At 41.1% G+C, this 14370-nt stretch overlaps 1 protein-coding gene across 1 annotated transcript; it reads left to right on the forward strand.

Annotated features, from left to right (window-relative positions):
* The first annotated feature begins 719 nt into the window (after nucleotides 1–719).
* IL17F (interleukin 17F) lies at nucleotides 720–10578 on the forward strand. Its single transcript, XM_036769447.1, has 3 exons — nucleotides 720–837; nucleotides 5720–5937; nucleotides 10082–10578. Exons 1-3 carry the CDS (start codon nucleotides 811–813, stop codon nucleotides 10320–10322), a joined length of 486 nt encoding a protein of 161 aa, XP_036625342.1. The 5' UTR covers nucleotides 720–810; the 3' UTR covers nucleotides 10323–10578.
* Nucleotides 10579–14370: the final 3792 nt, after the last annotated feature.

A 14370-nucleotide genomic window follows, 5' to 3' on the forward strand; every position in this document is an offset into this window, starting at 1 on the left:
ACATAGTTCTTGATACCAACTCCAGGGTGCTATCTACTATGCTACCCTACTTTTCAGGACCAGTTCGCTCACATAGCAGCAGTTAAGCTACTGATACAATAACCCTCTTTTATTGAGTGCACCTGTACTCTATCCATTGAATTAAAATCAGAATTTATTGGGGTGGACCATGAACTAAACAAAGCCCAGAAAGGTCCAGCTGAATCCTTTTTCTGGTTTGGTCACTGACTTATTTCATCTTTCTAGACACTTAGCTTCCTTATTCTTAAAATGGGGTCAGTTATTTTCCTAGCTTTGTGCTAAGAATTCTCTAAAAGAGATAATGCACAATTAATATTTGCATATTTCTTGAAGATAAGAAACTAGAGCAGAAAGCTTATGGAAAGAGTCGATTTATGTAAATAAAGAAAAGAAAGTAGCAATTTGGACCTTCGATCATCTCTGCACTTAATTAGACATTTCAGGATTCTGCTATAGCGTGAGATGCTGAAGGTGGAAGTGGGAGTGGTGATTAAAGATTTGAGCATTTTGCCGTCATCGTTTTCCTTTCAAGTCTCCCCTTTTCCACCCCTCAGAAAGTAGAATTGAAAAAAAAAGTTAGTCATCAACTCCAGTTAACCACAACTCTAAGATGAGAAACAGGTTAGTGGAAATAAGGGCAGCGATTGCTTTGCAGCCACTATAAAAGAAGCAGGTACTATCAAGGATACAACACACACACATACACATACACATACACATACCCCCATACACATACAAACACCACCCAGGCGCTTCAAACACCAGATTGGCTACCAGAGAAGAACCACTATGGCTTTCCAGAGGAGCACAAGGATAGTAAGTATTGTAATTTTCTTCTCACAGTCAGTAAAACTGAGCTCTGTGGGATGAAGTTTGATCAAGACTTTTCATTAAAAGATGTAGCAGATTTTGCTTTGCCACCCACCCCACTTGGCTGTTATGAGGAGGGTGCTTTACAAATTTCACAGCATTATAGAAAAATGAGTTATTTCTATATTGTTATGATTATTATTAGTAATAGTATGTGATCAGGAGGGAGAAAAGGAAAAGGATATCCATCAGGTGAGGTATTATGGGAAGAGTACTGCCTGGAGTAAAAAAAAAAAAACAGCCTAGATCTGAGTATAATTCCATCACTTTCAGCCGTGGGACATTGAATAATTTACTTGACTTATCTGAATCTATTTCATCATCTCTAAAAGAGAGAAACCAATACTTATTCTAGTTACCTAGGATGTTGAGAAAATCACAGGAAATACTGTTAGGTGAGAGGATTTTGTAAAATGTACAATATGAACTGTTATTAATTTTTGTGACTCATAGGCAATTGTCCTGATTCAGTGCCTGGAGTGGTAGGATACACAACTCTGGGTGGCTCTGGGCTATGGAATAAAAAAAATAGCACACACACTTCTATAGCATTTTAAAGCTAACAAAGTACTTTTCTAAAACTGATTCTATGAGGAAAGTGGCATATTATTAATACCATTTAACAAAAGAAAAAACAGACTGTTTTCTTGCTTATGGCCATGCAGCTAGTAACTGGTTCTAAACCTAGGTGTCCTCCCTCTAAATTCAGCTCTCAGAGACCAGTTACACCTACTTTCACTTCACTTTTGCTTTCACCTACACACAGTAATTTGGTCCTAAAATTCACATCTGATTAGATACAAGCTTAGCATGAAACTTCAGAGAGAAGGGAGAATAGGCATGGCCTGAAGACTTGGGACTCGGTGTTGGACTTTGGACAGCTCCTTCAGGAGGAAGACCTTTGCTCTTTGTGATAGGTGGTGGGGATGCTTTACATTTTCCTGTTGCCTTTGGTGGGAGAGTAGTATGCTGGTGCTACTGAAAGCAAAGTGGGCCTCAGTGATGGGAGGGCTCTTCCATTAGCTAGAATCTCCAGGAATTCCTGCACCCTATCTTCCTCCATAGTTTCAGTGTTGACTTGGCAGCTGTGGTGCATCAGGGAGAGCACTCGACTCAGTGGCAGGAGACAGATTTGAGCCCTAGCTTGACACTGCCAAGCTGGGTGACCATGAGCAAACTATATACAGTCTCTGAACCTCAGTTTCCTCATTTGTAAGATGGGTGTAATATGTGTACCACCTTCTTTACAGAATGGTTGTGGGAAGGAAAGTGCTTTCTAAAACTTAAGGTGCTGTAGTAGATGTGAGTTATTATTGCAATGTGCTTTCCATCCATTATCTGATTGGACTGTTAGTCCTGGGAGGTAAGTAACTCATATATAATTCCCCCCATCCCCACCCCCGTTTTATAGCTAAGGAAATTGAGTCTCAGAGGCACAAACTGACTTGCATAAAGTCACATTCCTAGGAAATGACTTGCGACTTGAACCAGACTCCAAATTGAAAGTGCTATACAACTCAGCACCTTGTTTTTTTGGAGTGGGTTGCTGCCCTGAGAAGGAGGAAATAAATACCAGAATAGCATGGTATCATGAACCATGACCATATTTAATGGTGTGTTATTGTTGTTGAGTCATTTCAATAGAGTCCAACCCTTTGTGACCCCCATTTGGGGTTTCTTGGCAAAGATACTGGAGTGGTTTGCCATTTCCTTCCCCAGCCCATTTCATAGAGAAGGAAACTGAGGCAAACAGGGTTAAGTGACTTGCCTAGGGCAACACAGCTTAAATGGCTGAGATCAAATTTGAACTCAGGTCTTCCTGACTCCAGGGCCCACACTCTAACCACTGCACCATTTAGCTGCCCATGGTTAATGCTATTAGGGGTATATATGATGTGTCTTTCCAGATTTTGCAGATTTTTTGGCAGACTATCTTTAAAATAGCCTGTATCTTGTAAAAAGAACGGTATTTACATTAAAAATAATGGGGGCAAGGAGGATAATGCTCTTGAATTTAAATCCATTGTATGGAAAACACTAGAAAATCTGTTGGACAAGTTTGTCCTTTGTGGCTCATTTCACTCTCAAATATTAGAGACCGTCCAAGTTTGGCTGTCTGCTAGTATTGCCAGTACCAGAGGCAACAGAATACGGTTAGAAGCAAAAGTCCTGTAGGCAGATTGGATAACCTTTACAAAGATAGTCCAGGACAGTTCCCATGGTGACATCCGTTGCTATCTGTTCCCTGGATAAAGTGCTTAACCAATACATTACAAGCTTCCTGAAGACAAGGCCTTTGTCCCTTTAGTATCCGGCACATTGCCTGGCACATAGTAGGTGCTGAATGAAATTGAATTATTGCAGAGAAATGCCTCAGTTTTCTTCTGGAAGGCCAAAACTCTGAGCCTAGATCAAATAAAGACCTTGTTATATCCCCTTAGAAAGACAGTATGGTGGAAGGAATGAAATGATAGACTTGGAAGTCAGGAAGACCTGGGTTAAAATATTGCCTTAGACACCAGATGTGACAGCCCGAGCAAGTCATTTAACTTTTCTGAGCCTCAGTTTTCTCATCTATAAAATGGAACACCATTTGATAGTTTACTGTTGGGTGATTGCAAACAACTCATAGGCTTGCGTGAGAATCATGAATTAATCTATGTAAAGAGCTTTACAAACGTCAAAGCAATATATAAATGTAAGCGATGATTGTCATTAATGTGCTCTTTCTAATGCTTCAGTTGTCCCATTTGCATAATGGAGATAAATATCCATTCCTATGCTTCATGGAGAGTAAAAGGAACATCCCTATATATAAATTGCTTTGAGTTCTTCAGAAAACAGATAGCTGAATCACCTTGATTTACATAAACCACCAGCCTCAAGGTCTGCCTGCACTCAGAATTTCTTGGTAAAAGCTATCCGAGTCTATTTCAGAGCCTGTCTGATCTCTAGATAAGGAATCACCCACATAACTTAAGCTGCATGCTATTCTGTTATACATGATTATGTATGGTGGTTCAAAGTCCCTCAGTCCAGAATCCCCTAGAATCCAATTTCCAAATATTGAGGGATATGTTAATAATAATTACAATGAATGAATGGAGTACTCCACTCTTCTAGACATCAGGACCTCTGGTTCTAGCTTAGGGGCTGTGTTGGCTTCCAGAAAGCTACTGGAAGGGAGAGTATTTGGAGGGTGGGTGAGAATATATAGCCTAATTCCAGCTGCTTCCAGCCATGCCATCTCTTTGAGCCCTAGTTTGTGTTTCTGTAAAAGGGTGTAATAATACCCACCCTACCCTCCTCACGGGGTTGATATGAACAACTACTGGAAAGTAATTATTTTTTGAGTATGGATTGTTTTCATTCTTTGCACTTGTATCTCTAGTGCCTGGCACATAGTACATTCTTAAGAAATGCATTTTGATTGATTGATCAAAAGAAAAAAAATTAGATATGAAAACCTTTTGTGAAAGCCTAAAGTACTCTACAGATATATATTATCATTATTCATTATACCTGATATTAGGCTCTCATTAATAGTATCTTTCACCAAAGCTTTCCTCCAACTCTTCATCACGATCCAGAGGTGACTCTGGATCCTTGACAAGTCTAGCTGACATTTATATAGCACTTTAAGGTTTCCCAAGCATATTCTAAGTATCAATGATTTGAGCCTCATGACGATACTGTGAACTAGATTCACTTATTATTTCTGTTTTAAAGATGAGGGAACTCAGATTCAGTCAGGTTAGGTGACATGCCCGAGGTCATTAAGTGTCTGAGGCAAGATCAGAACCTAGGTCTCGATTCCAAATCCAGCACACTTTCCACTATGACAGAAGATCCCTCAGGGTGTATACCACAGAGTGAGCTCTGCCAGATCCTCCCAAGCTGGAGAGTATAAGCCTGGTGATGGAATGTGCACCTCTCACATAAGGACCAGCCTGGCTAAGTTTAGAGAGGAGTGTAGCTAGATGGCTCACAGGGTAATGAATTTAGCCAGTCATGAAGACTAGCTACTAAGCCATAGAGGGCTTGCATTCTGTGCTATTGGAGGAAGAACTCAAACTGAAAAAGTCACAGAAACTTGAAATATTGAAGGAAGTAAGGACTTAAGAGACGCGTAGAATTTTAGATCTGAAAGAGACCTGATAAATGATCCAGTTCAATACCTTCATTTTACAGATGAGGAAACTGAGACCCAGAGAAATTAAAATGACTCACATTTGCACAGATAAAGCCAGGATTGGAATAAACGTTTCCTGACTCCAAATCTAGTAACCTTTCTACTGCACCATGATTGATTCATTTATTCACCCATCCAATATTTATTGAGCATGTTCTATATTTAAGGCACTTTGCTAGGTGCTTTGAGGAACAGAAAGATAATATGTACCACATAAATTCAAAGGAAGTAGAGATTACTTCTATCTGGGATTGTCATGGGAATAGAGTCTTGAAGAATAGATAGGATTTTATTGACCGAAATGGGATGTGGAAGACATTGCAGGAAGAGAGCAAAGCAAGGAGGTGGGATAATACAAAGAATGTATAAAGGATGAAAAATAGACTAGTTTGTCTGGAGGAGTCTAGTGAGAGACCAAGCTGGAAAGGTCAGTAGAGTTTAGATCATAGAGGACCATGAATGGCAGGCTGATAATTTGGGATTTTTCTCTTTGCATCATAACTTGGCTCTCACATGAATAGAAGGAGGCATTGCTTTTTCCATTTTATTGAACTCTGCTCCTTTAACTTGAGTATGCTGAATTTCTTGAGAGGGAAACAGAGTCCATAACCAAGTATACCCTTCTCTCTCTTTCAGTTTGAATTATTGCTGCTGGTGGTGCTGGGGCTTATTCTCCTTGAGAATGCGGGAGCTTGGAAAATTACAAAAAGGGGAGCAATTTCCCAGAAGGGTAATAATTGTCCTTCAGTGGAGAGCAACAGTGTGAAGGTCGATATCCGCATTGTCAGCCAACAACAGGGCATCCTCTTGGCACACACCTTCCAGAACCGCTCTATCTCTCCTTGGGATTACAAGTAAGGATCACTCTTCATAGAAGTGGGGTCATGGGCTTTTCTAATGACTACATGTTCTCCTTACTGTTTTGGGCAAGAGTGGCATTATGTGTCAAAGGGCAACATAAATGATTAAGGATTTATAAAATGGGAAAAGGTTTAAGGAATCAAGTTGAAGTTTTAAAATGATTTAGTCCAAATTCTAGTGACCATCTTCAGTCATATTAGTGAATGGAGACCAGTTCATCTTCACTGATCATGGAACATTAGCAGGAAATGATTTTCTATCTTAGCAGGAAGAACATAGGTCAGGTATAAGGGAAAACCACCAGTAAAGATGCAAACTGGAATGGGATCCAGGCAGATGTCTTTGAGAGCAAAGAACACTCACTTTGGAATCTGAAGATATGGGTTTGAAACCTGTGTGACCCAGAACACACAACAATTGCAATATAAAATGAAGGAATTGGCTTTAGGTAATCTCTAAGCCCCTTCCATTTCTAAATCTAATTCATAGACTGTCTGAGTTGCTAGGACTGTTGAGCTTTCTCATGTGACCGCTGAAGAGATTGAGGTCTAGGGAGGTAAAAGGGACTTGTTCAAAGTAATATGATTAGGAAGTTTTTAAAGCTGGGACTCAAACAAAGTCCCTGGGTCTCTTGAGCCCATTCCAGGGGACTTTCTACTGAACCACACTGCCTTGCTGAAGAATAGATGACTTCTGGCCAGGAGTGGTGAACCATCCTGCCTGGGAACAAGAAGACTGGAAAGATCCCTTCCAGTCTTTAATTACTAGGGAAATAGGTGGAAAAAATATCTAAGAGAGAGCCAGGAATAGGATGAAGCCTTTACTAAGAAAGCATAGCATGTCTGGTGATTCTCTAACCATAACATAGGATGGGACAGTTTTATTTAAGGAAGAAAATAGGCATTTTGAAGTGCTTACAAATAGTGTCTCGTTTGATGCTTACAACCACCCTGGGAGGTAGGTGCTATTATTATCCCCATTTTAGAGTTGAAGAAATTGAGGCAAATAAAAGTGAAGTGAGGTACCCAGGGTCACACTGCTAGTGTAAGAGGCTGGATTTGAACTCAGGTCTTCCTGCCTCCAGGCCCAGGGTTCACCTAGAAGCTTAGGAAATGTTTCTAGGAAGGCAAAGGGGAAACAGTTTGTAGTGACAAAAGGATAGGGTAAAGATGACCTGGAGGGTAACCATAGTCAGATTTCTTCTGGGTGCTCTGAGCTCAACAGTTTCTGTCAATTCTCTTGGCACATGGTCAATGAATGCTTTCTTGGCTTATGACATGATAGATGGGAGGGAATACAGAGTGGAGTGGGTCAGGGTGGTTGGGGCAGTGAAAGAAAGAAATTAAGACCCTAGATTTAGAGCTGGAAGGGACCTTTGAGGTCATCTAATCAAGTGCCTTTATTTTAAAATTGGGGGAACTGAGGCACAGTGGTCCCATTGGTAATAAGTAGCACAGTCAAGATTTGAACCCATGTCCTCTGACTCTAAATACAGTGCCCTTTCCAAGGCGACATTTGGGCCAAAGGGAAGATGCACATAATACAGATGTAGGAAGTGTGCTCTGGACAGCCATCACATTACCTAAATCTGATCCTTCCTTTTATATTGCAATTGTTGGGTGTTCTGAGTCACCGAGGTAATAAGGGACAGATAAAGAATTCAAACCCATATCTTCTGATTCCAAATTCAGTGCTCTTTTCTCTCAAAGAAATCTCCCTGGATCCCATTCCAGTTTGTGTCTTTACTTGTGGTTTTCCCTTATTCCCTTGTTCATGGGGCTAGGCAGGGCAAGGCATGCCTGTTATACGGTGTTGTCCAGGGAGCCTTGGGTGAACTGTCTCCCTCAAGTTCTGCAGATTCTCTGTTTTTACTCTATTTTTTTCTGCATGTTCCACCAACAGATGCTGCTTGATTATCTGGTGCTGCTGTTAAAAGAAGCAGTAAGCAGCAGACTGTAAGGGAATAAGGAAACCTGGTTCTAGCTAGTTTTGTGACTTCTTGCAAATCGTTCACCTTCTTAAGTCTCAGTTTCCACATTTGTAAAATGAGAGGGTTGGAGTAGATGATCTCTAAGGTCTTCACTAAGTCAAAACTTTTAGGATTTTATGATGATCCTTTGATTCACTACAAGGTAGCAAGTGTTCCTGATTCCATCATGGACAACAGTTGCTATTCAGCTGACACTGTTACCGCCATCTCCCTAACTTATTACAACAGAGATCTTTTAGTTGAACAATTCTATTGTTACAATTCTATTTTCAGATTCTTGTTTAACATTATGACCTACTTTGCACAATTTGGCTCTTTGTGGATTGCCTCTTTGTGATGGAAGAAAAAGGACTTTTAAATCAAAACAGAGAAGGATAGAGAGAAAAGCATCGGACCTTGAGCAAAGGGAACTGGGCTGGAGTCCTGGCCCCATCCCTTATTAACTATAATCAGGCAGTCAATGACAAGCATTTATTAAGTGCCTAGACTGTTGGTGCAGGGGTACAGGGACAAAAATAAAACTGTCCCTGCCTTTAGGGAACTTCCATTCTATTGAGGAGGGGAAGGAGACAACATGTATATAAATAAGCGTATGTGATTTTTTTTTAAAAAGTCACTTCACCTCTCTGAATCTCAGTCTTCTCATCTGTAAAATGAGGATATTCATACTTGCCCTGTCTACCTCATGGAGTCATTGTGAGTAAAGTACTCAGAGTATGTGAAAGCATTGCCTGAACCTGAGATTTCATCTGTGTAGGAAATTTCCATCACCAACGCAGATCTCCTCCAAGGCTTATTATTTTAGAGTTGCCCGAGGGTCCTGAGAAGTTAAGTGACTTTTATGTCCAGTCACACAATTATTATGCCTTAGAGCTAGGACTTGAACCCAGGTCTTCCTTGTTCCAAAGCTAACCCTGTATCTACTATGCCACATTACTGCCTTTCAAAATGTACAGTAATCGATATTCCTTCCATGCCTATCTATGTATAAACAAGGAAGATAAATACAAAGCAATCAAAGACTGAGGAATGATTCCATAATCTCTCTTTCTTAGAATCACAGATCTAGAAGAAGTCTCAGAAGCCAGCTAGTCTAACCCATTTCGTTTTTGTTGTTCAGTTGTTTTCAGTTGTGTCTGATTCTTGGTGACCCCATTTGGGGTTTTCTTGGCAAAGATACTGGAGTGGTTTCCATTTCCTTCTCCAGCTCATTTGACAGATAAGGAAACTGAGGCAAACAGGATTGGGTGACTTGCCTAGGGTTGCATAGCTAGTACGTATCTGAGGTTAAATTTGAACTGATGAAAATGAGTCTGCACTCTATCCACTGTGTCACCATGCTACCCGACCCATTTGGTTTACAAATGAGGAACCTAGGTTCATGGAAGCTGAATGGTTTGTCTAAGGTAACATGGTTAGAACACATCAAAGTCAGGACTTGAACCCAGGTCCCCTGACTCCACAACCACAACAACTCTTTCCATTGTCCTGGCTTGTGTGTTGCTGTTCAGAGTATACAATAAAGGAAGGGAAATAGGGGTGATGCGAAATCAAAAGCTCTCAATAAACATTTTTTGAAGTCAACAAACAAGAATATAAGTGGCAGGCCATGTGGAGTATTGTCTGCTAATGCCTTTTTTTCTGAATTCTGCTTCACTACCTGAGTGTCTCCTGGTGGTTGGATTAGGAACATGGAGGAATGAAGGAAACCCATGTGAAAGTGGAGGGGCTGGGCACAAGATCCATCCACTTTCAGAAGGTTGTATTGGTCTTTGACAGTAAGCGCTGTTCTTCCTCTCCCACTGGGACCAGCCCACAGAGAGGCAGCCAGAGAAGACGTCAGAACTATGTTCGTGAGAACACCATGCCCTCATGCATCTTGTTTAGGGAAAGGTGCCAGGTCTCAGAGACCTTGTGGTTGATGGTTTCTCTTGTAATTGGCATCATTAAATTCAGTGTTATTTTGTGGGCTGGAGCCCACAATTAGCAGAAAGCCAAAAAAGATGAATGTTTGGGAGACCTATTGGGTAATGCCCACCCTTTAGGTAGGTGAGGGCAAGAGGTCACTGGCAGGCCCAGACATCAGCCACCTTTACTTTCTACCTTCATCTGAGCTTATGTTTGCACTATGTGCATTTCTCCCACAGCATCACCAGAGACGTCAACAGATTCCCCTCGGAGATTGCAGAGGCCAGCTGCCGGTACTCAGGATGTCTCAACGCTGAGGGACAAGAAGAGAATGGGAAAAATTCGGTCCCCATCAAGCAAGAGATCTTGGTTCTCCGGAGAGAGCCAACACAGAGCTGTTCCAATTCCTTCCGACTAGAGAAGATGCTGGTGACTGTGGGCTGTACCTGTGTCACCCCCATCACTCGCTCTGTTGCTTGAGATCTGCCCCTCTCTTTGGTTGGGGAAATTGGAGAGGCTAGGGAGAAACTCACATTTCTCCCAAAGAGCAGCCCTTCAGCCACACATCCATCCCTCAGCCCTTTTCATACCCAAACTAACTCTGGTCCTTAAGACTTTCAATCTGACCTGGGCACAGTTCTAAAAACTCTTTTCTTTATAGGAGAATTCCACTTTGGGGCTCTCCAGGGAACACAACTTGATTCTGAAATATTCCAGTGTTATATTAAGTTTACCCAGGATGCCATACTGTTAAGTGCTAGTTACCATTTTGAAAATGAGTGAAGGATTTTCCTGAGAAGACCCTAGCCTCTTTAGTCCTTTATTCCAGAAGCCAGTTCCCCTCATGTTATAATCCCTTCCCATCCCTGTTCTTTTGGCTCTATTTATACTGCTACAACATTCTCCATTTCCTCATTTTCAAGTAAGGATAAAGCACAAAAATTCAGCCAGTGGACAAGAGGAAACAGAAGACATATTATTCAATTTTAAATATGTTTAAAGTATGCTTATATCTGTTTTTGAGGAAACTGTCCATATATTTATGATTCAAAGCTTATATTAACATATCTATTTCAGAAGTAAAATTTATATGTCAAGATATAAAAGAGGAACTAATATAATAAAATTTTATTACTTAAAAACATTTTATGTGTTCGTTTCTGATTAGGAGTATATACTTACAGGATAAGTATTACCAAAGGATTCACAGTTCTATACAGACCCCGTCATTTCATAAAATGCCCACACCTCTCTAGGAAGGAGCACATATTAGGACCATTTTACAGAGAGAAGACCATTTTAGAGACTAAAGTCCAGAGGTCATATGGAAAGAAGGAAATAAACATTTATAAGATGCTTAGGTGCCAGGAACTGTGCAAAATGTTTTATAAATATTATCTTGTTCTATCCTTACAACACTCCTAGGAAGTAGATGCTACTATGATCTCACTTTTATAGTTGAGGAGACAGAGAAACAGAGGTTAAATGACTTGCCCAAGGCCACATAGCTAGTACGTGTATGAGGTCACATTTGAACTCCGGGGCCTAACACTAACCACTGCACCACCTAGGTGTCCTTTATGGGAAGTCATTGGGAGAGATAAGACTAGGGGAAAGAGGGAGGGATGGATGGAAGGGGATAAGCATTTATATGGCACCTAATATGTGCCAGGCACTGTGCTAAGTGCTTTTAAAAATATCTCAAATTGATTCTCCCAACAGTCCTAGGAGGTAGAAATTATTAGTTATCTCTATTTTGCAGTCAAGGAAATTGAGATGGGCAGAGGTTAAGTGACTTGCTCAGGGTCGTGCAGCTAGTAAGTGTCTGAGGCTGGATTTGAACTCAGGTGTTTCTGACTCTAGGCCCAGCAGTCTATCCACTGTGCCACATAACTGCCTCTAATTCTCACTCTCTCTGTTATCCTATTTATTATTCTCTCTTTCTGTGTTGAGAGACTTTTGATGAAAAACAAAGAATTTCTTATTTTTAAATATAAATTTATCAATATCATTTGTTTTTACATCACCTGCATTTCCCAGTGTATCCCTTCTTCCTCTATACCTCCCCCTACTCCCAATGAGAGAGCCATCCCTTATAATAAAGAGTTAAAAAAGAGAAAAAAATGCAACAAAACTAACTAGCTAATTATAGATGTATATGTAACTAATTATCTATCTATATAGCTATAGCTAACATATCAAAAAAAGGCTGGCAGTATATGTAGTATTCCAAACCCATAGTTCCTCACCTCTGTAGTGAAAGGGAGGTGTCTTTATGCATTTCCTTTTGGGGACCAAGCCTGTAGAGCAGTGATTTAGGAAGCTCATTTAAGGCATCTCAAAGTGTTGATCTGAAGGGGTGTCATGAGATGGGATGAGGAAAGGAAAGACAAACCTCACAAAGGCTGTCTTGAGCACGATGTCTTTTTTCAATCACCAGGTGCCTGCAATTCCTGCACCCATCACAAGGTGGCAGTGTGGCAGCAAATCCCTTTGCCGTTGCTCTGGTGGAAAGTATTAAAAACATTAAATTTTCTTACAAAGAACCTCAACCTATGTTTCCGCAGCAGAGGGTTATTGGGAGGTTATTTGTAAATTTCAGCATTTCAGGTACAGTGGGGGAGAGGGAACCTGAGCCACCTGTGGCTTTTCAGGTGGTCAGATTGCTCTTTTGACTTCCTAATGGGGGTAGAACCCAGAGCCCTCAGCCACCAAAGGCAGTTTGCTGGATTCCACGGGAAAGTCTTTCCTCCCTCTAAATTGGTGAACTCTTTGGCTCTGGGTCTTACACAGAAGCTCAGAGTTTCAAGGGACCTCAGACGACAGCTTCACTTGACCAAGAATCTCCTAAATAATATACCATGCAAGTGGTTCTCCGGCTTCAGCTTGATGACCTTCAGTGAGGGGCTGGGGGAGTGGGAATGCGTCACTTCCCAGGACTGGTCATTTCATTTTTGTTAATCAGTTAGGCAAGAATTTAAGTGTCTACTATGTTCCAGGCACTGCATCTTTAAGGGCTGAGGATTCAAAGAAAGGCAAAAACATGGTCCTTGCCTTCAGGAACTCACATTCTAATGGGGCAGACAATATGCAAACAACTATGCACCTATTATATATGTATACATACACACACACACATATATATATACATACATATTTATACACATACAGACCTATATATATGTATGTATGTGAGTATAAATGGGAGGTCATTTAAGAGGATAGGAACTAGCAATGTGTGTGCATGTGCATGTATGTGTGCGTGTGCATGTGCATGTGTGTGTGTGTGGGGGCGGGGGTGGAGATCAGGAAAAGCCTCTTCAAGAAGGTGGGACTTGAACTAAGTCTTTAAGGAAGTCAGAGAAATCAGAAGGCAGAGGTATGAAGGAAGACCATTCCAGATATAGCCAACAGTCAGTGAAAGTCCCAATCAGGGGATGGCGTGCTCTGTTTGAGCATGGAGAAGGCTGTTGGATCATAGAGTTTATGGTGGGGAGTGAAGTTAAAGAAAAGATTGGAATGGATAGACAATGCCAGGTTGTGAAGGGTCTTCAGAAACAGAGTTTTATATTTAGTTTTGGAAGTATTATGGAACTCCTTGAGTTTATCAAACAGGAGAGCATGTGATTAGATCTGAAATTTAGGAAGATCAGTTTGATAGCTGAGTAGAGGATGGCTTGAAATGGGGAGAGATCTGAGACAGGGAGACCAACCAGAAAGCTGTTGCATCTTGTAGGCATGAGATGATGAGAACCTGCATCAAGGTGGTGGCAGTGGCTTGGCAAGAGATTGGATTTGTGGGATGAGTCCCATTGAGGAACTGAGGATGACACTGAGTTGGGAACTTGGATGACTGGAAGGATGGTCATAGCCTTAGCAGAAATTGGGAAGTTTGGAAGAGGGAAGACTGGGATAACTCTAATTGTGAGGAAGTTTTTCTTTACATTTTTTGCAACTCCGATGGTTTGTTCCTTTAGTTCTGCTCCATGGGATCAATCAGAACAAGGCTAACTCATCTTCCACAAGGCAGTCTCTCAAATACTTGGCAGTGATCACGTGCCCCCTCTTCTTCACTATAAACGTCCTCAGTCCCTTTAATGGATCTTCAGATGGCATGATTTTGATACTCTTCATTAAACTTGCTGCCTTCTCTAGAAGTTTTCCAACTTATCAACGTCATTCTGAAATGTGGTGTTCCCTTAGGTCTTCTGTGGGACATGTTTAGCCAGAATTCCAGGCAAGGAAATAGGCCTACTTCCAGATATATGTGATAGAGGGGTCCTTGCTCCCAATCACTTTCCCCACCTGCTCCTTCCCACCCTAATTTCAGAGCTTGTACAGCTGTCCTTTGACTGCTTCCAGTTAACTATGATGACTCAGGGCTTCATATTATGTGATGATGAGAAAGTCTTTTAATTGGCTAGAATTTCATGGATATATTAAAGAGGCATTTTCTGTCCCTCAAGCATCCTCTTCCTGTTGATACTGGGAGCTCAAGGATGACTCTCTGGAGGGTCAAGTAGGGGTA

The sequence above is a fragment of the Trichosurus vulpecula genome, chromosome 7 (assembly GCF_011100635.1).
Source record: "Trichosurus vulpecula isolate mTriVul1 chromosome 7, mTriVul1.pri, whole genome shotgun sequence".
Taxonomy (NCBI): Eukaryota; Metazoa; Chordata; class Mammalia; order Diprotodontia; family Phalangeridae; genus Trichosurus; species Trichosurus vulpecula.